The sequence below is a fragment of the Marmota marmota genome, unplaced genomic scaffold (assembly GCF_001458135.2).
Source record: "Marmota marmota marmota unplaced genomic scaffold, marMar, whole genome shotgun sequence".
NCBI lineage: Eukaryota > Metazoa > Chordata > Mammalia > Rodentia > Sciuridae > Marmota > Marmota marmota.
In genome coordinates, this window is record NW_025999863.1 from 504,174 (window position 1) to 510,906 (window position 6,733).

The 6,733-nt window shown below is 61.6% G+C and overlaps 1 protein-coding gene and 1 long non-coding RNA gene across 3 annotated transcripts in view; both read right to left on the minus strand.

Annotated features, from left to right (window-relative positions):
* Tmem259 (transmembrane protein 259) overlaps window positions 1-1,738 on the minus strand; it is a 5,687-nt gene extending 3,949 nt beyond the window's left edge. The window contains exons 1-6 of one of the 2 annotated variants that reach the window (XM_015503563.2): window positions 1,437-1,738; window positions 801-900; window positions 594-704; window positions 354-476; window positions 181-281; window positions 35-92 (exon numbers count right to left, since the gene is read on the minus strand). In XM_015503563.2, coding sequence (XP_015359049.1) covers window positions 35-92; window positions 181-281; window positions 354-476; window positions 594-704; window positions 801-900; window positions 1,437-1,466 — 523 coding nt within the window. In that variant the 5' untranslated portion in view covers window positions 1,467-1,738. Of the gene's footprint in view, window positions 1-34; window positions 93-180; window positions 477-593; window positions 705-800; window positions 901-1,436 lie in introns of both variants that reach the window. The other variant, XM_015503562.2, reaches the window with a different exon arrangement.
* A 1,025-nt stretch (window positions 1,739-2,763) lies between these two features.
* Window positions 2,764-6,733, minus strand: part of LOC107157234 — a 9,230-nt gene continuing 5,260 nt past the window's right edge. Inside the window, exons 2-3 of the long non-coding RNA XR_001505471.2 lie at window positions 3,131-3,136; window positions 2,764-2,774 (exon numbers count right to left, since the gene is read on the minus strand). This is a non-coding gene — a long non-coding RNA (uncharacterized LOC107157234). The remainder of the gene's footprint in view (window positions 2,775-3,130; window positions 3,137-6,733) is intronic.

Genomic DNA, 6,733 nt, shown 5'->3' on the forward strand with positions numbered 1-6,733 from the left:
CCCGCCCCGCCCCCCGTGGCCGGCTGAGACTCACCGATGAAGACGAAGATCTGGTGGTGGGAGTAGCGGAGCAGCATGGAGACGCTGAGGGTCTGCAAGTGAGGTCCGCGCCAGTCAGGGGCTGTCCCCGCGGTTCCGCCAGCAGGCTCCCGCCCTCCCTCAAAGCCCCGCAGCACTCACGAAAATGACCATGATGACGAAGGCGGCCAGGTAGGACGTGCGGGCCATCCACATACTGACGAAGCGGTAGTGCTCCCCGGACACCACATTCCGCAGGAAGCCTGGGGGCGCAGCAGTGAGCGCAGGTGCTGCCCAAACCCCTCCCGCCACCCCCCACACCCCACGGGGCCCACCCTTGTTCTCCTCATTCTCTGCAAGGCCCTTCACGCTGGACATGAGGATGTCATCGTAGCCCAAGAACTCATCCAGAAGGAGGCGGCTGAAGCGGTCTCCAAAGCACTGGTCCCGTGTTGGGTCTGTGGGTGGGTAAGGATCAGGGTGGACAAGCCTCCGAGGGCCTGCTGGGATGGAGGCCCTCCCTGTGAAGGTGGGCCCACCCGGTACCCCAGCCCCAGCTGTGCAGTCGGGCTCACCCAGGGTGACGACCATGACCGGGATGCTCAGGCGCTGCCTGGTGGCTTGTGACAGCCGCAGGAAGCCGTACTCCAACGAGTACTCCACGATGTACTCATCCTGGGGCCACACTGCGGGGACAGCTGGTCAGGCAGTCCACCCCACACCCACTCTCCTGGGTGGGGAGGGGCTTCAGCACCCACCCTGCACATGGCCTCAGTGCGTACCTTTGGTGGGCGTCTCGGGGAAGGGGAACTCCTGGCTGTCATTCAAGGCCTCAGAACCACCTGGAGGCTTGAACACCTTGGGCTCAATGTCCAGCTCAAACTGCAGGCAACCAGGCACCAGAGCGTTAGCAGGTCCGGCTGGGGCATCTACCACCTCCAGGGCTGGGGGCTGATGACCCCCACCCTGACACCAAGCCTGCCCTGATGTGGTCCTCTCCAGGAGGGGTCCGACCTCTGAAGCTAGGGACAGGGCAGGACACAGGCAAAGCTGAACACTGCAGAGGTCACAGGGCACAGGCCCATCCAAGCCTCAAGCCCCAGCTGCTGAAGTGTGACGGCGGGGACGCACCCCGCAGCAGCTGTGCCTTCAGTTTAGACTGAGCCCTGGCTCAGCCCCTGGCTGCTTGCAGCACCCCCAACTGGCTGCTGTCCCCACGTGACCACAGGGAAATCCTAGCACCCAGTGCCCCAGCCCTGCTTCCAATAGGGATGCAGGAAAGGTCACCAAGGGCTACACCAGCTGCAGCAGGCAGAGGTCGCCTGTGCCACGCCCTCGAGGCCCAAGGGCCTCCCAGGCAGCCACCACCCCCACCTCTGCAGTCACGGGGTCTGCTGAGCCCTCCACAGGCAGCTCACCTTGACAGAGCTGTTCCTGAACATCTCCATGGTCAGCTCCTCCTCCTCCTCCTCCTCCAGCTCCAGGCCACCTGGCTCCACAGCCAGGCCCGGGAAGCTCCCACGGCTGCCCTCACAGAACTGCAGGAAGACGGGCGCCCGGCTGGAGTTGTGGCGCACCTCCACACGCAGGATGCCCTCCCGTGGCCACTTGTCCCGCACGTGCTCCAGGCAGTTGATGGGTGAGCGGGAGAAGACGATGTGGATGTAGGCCAGCACGAACAGCACGAACAGGGCCTGGGGGGCGCCAGCCAGCCGTCAGCCTATGCCCAGCCATCCATGCTCCCAGCTGCCGGCCACCCCCAGGAAGTGGAGTGACTGAGGAGAACTCTTGGGGACATCACTGTCCCAGGTCATGACCTGCCCCCCTAGCCCAGGAAAGGCTGAGGGGTCCTGGGGCATGGGTCCCCCAGGGGGTGAGAGGTGGGGCCCTCATGGCTGTGTGCAGGGCCCCCACTGGGAGGAGCTAGGCTGGGCTGGGGCCACTGCACAGAGCAACCAGCACCACTGACCAACTTGCTCTCAACACTGAAGGCCCCGACCAGGTGTTGCAGCCCCCAGGCCACCTGCAGGGTCCAGGCGCCAGCACAGCTTAGCTCCCCAAGGCTGCACAGCTGTTTCCTGCCTCCCACTCTGCTGTGTCCTCAGAGCCCCTGATCTCACCAGCCAAAAATAGCCTCCCCTCCCTGTAAAGAGCCCTCTGCACCTCTCCCAGGTCCAGCAGCTGCGAGGACACAGGTGCGTGCGGACAAGGCCAGGCTGCTCTGCCTGGGGAACAGAGGAGCAACCAGGGCGGGGCGAGCTCACCTCGCACGTGTGAGGCCCTGGGTTCCATCCTCAGCACCGCACAGAAATACACAAACACAATAAAGGCACTGTGTCCGTCTACAACTAAAAGATGTATATTAAAAATTTTAAAACAATAGGAGCAGCCACTCTCATGGGGTGACTATCCCAGGGGTGACTGGTGGCTGCCGGGAGTGCTGCTCGGCACTCTGCAATGCCCAGGACAGAGCAGAGCATGATCTGGCCCAGAATGTCCAACTACCAACGCTAAGTACTGACACCCGTGGAAAAACACTTGAGGAGGGCCCGATGCAGTGACGCACACCTGTTGATTCTAGAGGCTCAGGAGGCCCACGCAGGAGAATTACAAGTTTGAGGTCAGCCTCAGCAACTTAACAAGACCCCATCTCAAAAAAAAAAAAAAGAAAAAGTCCACTTCCTGCTCTCAGTAGACACCAGGGTAGACTCCTGTCGAGGCAGAGGGTACAGAGCAGGGAGGGTTTGGACTGTCCCCTCTACCCCTCCCCACTGAGTGGGTTTCCATGTGGGCAGCAGTTCAGGGACTCAACAGGGCCAATTTGAAGGTGCAGAGCCTTTCTGGGGGGTTCATGGGCTCTCCTGACCCAGGGGATACTGGGCAACATCTGGGGATATTTGTGGCTGTCACAACTGGTATGGAGTGGTAGAGGCCAAGACACTGCTGCACATCCCGTGTCCATGGCGCTGAGGGGAGAGCCCTGACACACAGGAGGCCCTCTTCCAGGGAGCTCCCCCAACACCTGACAGTTCTCCTCACAGCACACTGCCAGCCTGGTTGCTGTGCCACAGCACCAACCCTGGCACCCTCTGCAGGGCCTGGTGAGAACCACTCAGCCCTGCCCCACTCTAGGTGCACAGGGCAGGGTCCTGCCAGTGGGGCCACCCAGGCTCCAACACCCCCCATGCCTAGGTATTGCCACACGAGCCCCAGATTCTCCAGGGGAGGGCTGACTGGACGAAACCACAGCCCACAGAGGCCCAGGTCATGGAAAGCTGAGGTGCAGGCTGTGGTGGCCTCCGGCTGCATACCGCCAAAGGCAGGACCTCTGCAGTCCCTGCAGACCGGGCATAGGGCTGGCTCAGCACAGCACTCACAGTGGCTGGGACCCGAAAGGGACACAGTTGGAGAGTGAGGCTCCAGGAGCAAGCAAGCTGCATATCATCTCCTTCTGGGCCAACTGGGAAGAGAGCTGCCCTCACCTGCAGCCACGGGCACCATGGAGACAGGTCCAGCAGCTAAAGCGGACAGGAGCAGCCCTGCCCAGGGTTCTAGTACCTGGAACTGAGCCTGGTGCAGGCCTGGAGAGGGCAGTGAGGCAGAAGAGGTGGCCAAAGGAGCTGACCTGTTCCTCTGCTTAGCCTCCTGCACAGGAGGGGCCAGCCAGAGCTGAACCTTGGGGTCTACTTGGTCTTTGAGGGGTCCCTGGCAGCCACACTCTGCTCTTCAGGCCCAAACATGCACAGAAGCTCTGCCTGGGATGCCCTTCTAGCCACAGGACGCACTGGATGCTAGGCTGGCACGTGACAAAGGGCACTGACACAGCAAGCCCAGAGCCAGGGCTCCCAACACTTCCCGTGAGCACACTTCTGGACACCCCCCTTACAGATGAGGAAACTGAGGCACAGAGGTCACAGACCTGCTGACGTCACAGGGCCAGTAGAAGCAGCTGGAAGCAGTCATGAGCTACACTACTGAGGACTCCACCTGACCTCTGACCATGAGCAGACGGGTGACCTCAGGAGGATCTCAGTCAGTGTGGGAGGCAGGGGCAGAGGGCTGCTGGATGAAAGCCCTGCCACACCCCACACAGGTTCTAGTGACTAGCTCTCTGGGGACACGACCTGACAATGAGGCTGGCATTTACACACAAATGTGCATGAACTCAGCTGAGTGCCTCCAAGCCCCAAACGCTGTGACTCAGACATCACCCTGGTGCCCTCTCCTGCAACCCTTACAGGGGCCACACCCCCTACCACCACCACTGCACACTGGCCAGCCCAGGGAGCTCCCAGCTTGAGCCCCAGTGGCCTTCTTCACTGAGCAGGGCCAGGACTCTCCGTCCCACTTGCAAGTGCCTGCCTTCCATCCAGGCCTCCATTTCTCCACTGCAGAGCAAAGAACAGTCAATGCCCAGCCAGACTGACCACACACCCCCGGGCCTATCACCGGCCACCTCATCCCAGCCCTGCCCACCCTCTGCTCTACAGCCTGCCTCGGCCACCCCACAAGCAGCCTCCAGGCTCCCAGCCAGCACACCAGGGCCCTCCAGCCCTGCTTCCTGGACACCCTGCTCCTCACCTTGGGGAGATGCTTCGGTACTTCACCTGCAGACCCTGCCCACTGCATCTTCCCATGCCCCTGGCGTTGCTCTCCCTCTGGGTTTGCCCACTCAGCACTGCCCCAGAGCCCTGGGTGAGAGTCAGAGACACACAGCTTGCCAAGGCGATGCTGAGACCTCCTCCAGGAAACCTTCTCAGTACACACCCCAGGTTCTCAGGGAACCCCACACTCTGCCACTGGGCAGGCCGTTCTCTGTTTGCCAGTCCACGTCTCTGTTGATCAAATGATAAGCCACAACTTCCTCCCCAGGAAGGGTGCAGAGAGCCCCTCAGCCCCAGCCAGGAAAACCTTCAAGGGGTCCCCGCCCTCCCTACTACTCAGGCCGCTTAGCATCCCAGGGGTACTGCCTTCTACGGTGACATCCAATGGGACAGGTCTCCAGTTCAGAGCTCTGTAGATGTGAACCTCCACAGTCCTCCTGATCCTCAGTGACCCTAAGGGGTAGCCTGTTACTCCCACGACCACAGGGACAGTAACTGCCCACCCTGTGACAGGTACCACATGTCAGAACACCTTGACCCTGTAGGCATCCACTCACTGGCTGTCGGGGCCAGGCTGCTGGGGCTAGAAGCCAACTAGATAGGCCCGGGCACCTGGTGCCTGCCGCTCCAGGTCTAACCGGTCTCTGCTTTTCTGGCTTTGGGGCCATGAAACCAGCAGAGGTGGATGTTGAGGCCAGCAGAGTGACCTTCCAGGGGGCCCCACTGAACAATGGTCCAGTTGCCACCTCTACCCAGAGTCTGGCACTACAGGGCCATTTTGACAACAACCCCAGATTCAGGCACAGGGGACTGAATGTCAGAAGCACGGGCTGCACAGGTAGGCAGCCAGGTCCCCGCTCCCCCTGCAGCAGTGTGGGGAAGCAGGGCAGGCAGGGGCGCAGGAAGCAGACAGGCTTTGCAAACAAGATAGAAGTGTGGGTCTGGTCTGTCTCCACCAGGGTTCCCATAAATAACCCAGCGTCCCCGGGCCCTCAGCTTCCAGCACTCTAACTAGGCAGGGCAAGGAAGACCTCCGGCTGTGGCCCAGCCCCACGGCCTACCCGAGTGCCACTGCCTGCAAAGGGTGCCGGGTCTTCAGGGACGGCCAAACACAGACCCAGAAAGGGAAGGACAGAGCGGAGCCACCAGGCCCATGCTGACAGAGGACCGAGCATTCAACACACACCTGCAGTGACGAGACTGCCACTCTATCGTGTCCCAAGGAAAACACACACCTAAACACAGAGCCTGATAAAGGACCCCGGTTCAGTAGCCCTCCACAACCTGATTGTGGAGCTGTACCCACAAGACCAAGCCCTTCGGGCGCTGCAGGGAAGAAGGGGCGAAGGACGTCGGGTTGAGTGCCAGCCTGGGGAAGCCAGCTCTTCAGGCCTGGGCACACCAGCCCATCTGCAGACCACAGACTGCAGGCTCTGGGGCACTCCCTTGAAGGCTGTGGCAGGGCCAGGTCCCAGGTCTGCCAGATGGCTGGGAACCGGCTCACAACCTCGCCCGCCCCTTCCAACAGTATCAGCCCGTTTCAAGAGACAGGAAGGAGAAGCTTGCTGGCTGAGCTACGTCAGTGTGCCCCGCCACTTCTCCATTTCCCGGGACGATTGAGAAACCTGGAAACAGGGGCATGGCTGGCTCCTTCACCAAAGGCTCCTTCCTAGAGGGCCCCAGGCTGCAGCCTGTCCTTCCCAAAGGCCCTCAGGTCTCCAGGTCACCCGAAGAACACAAGTGGTCACAGGAGGTGCCATCAGCCAGCCCAGAGCTCCCTAAGCAGGCCCGAGGAGTGGTGGCCATGACTTAGGCACTAACCCTAGCAGTGACCCCAGCCAAGTCCACACACTGCCCTGTGAAGCTGAGCAGAAGGTCCTAGAACAGGGAGACCCCATCGGGGGGAAGATACCAGTGGACGCCCAGCAGACTGTCCCCAGGGGAGACCCAGGACCTGCCAGGAGGGGTCCTAGGGCTGAGTATCCCAGATGCAAAGTCAGGGGTCAAAGGGCGGGGAAAAAGCCGCGGCTGGTCAGGGCGGGGCTCCAGGCCTGGGGCTGGGGGCGGCCAGGGCCAGCGACCACCACACTCGGCAGCTGCCTCTCTGCTTC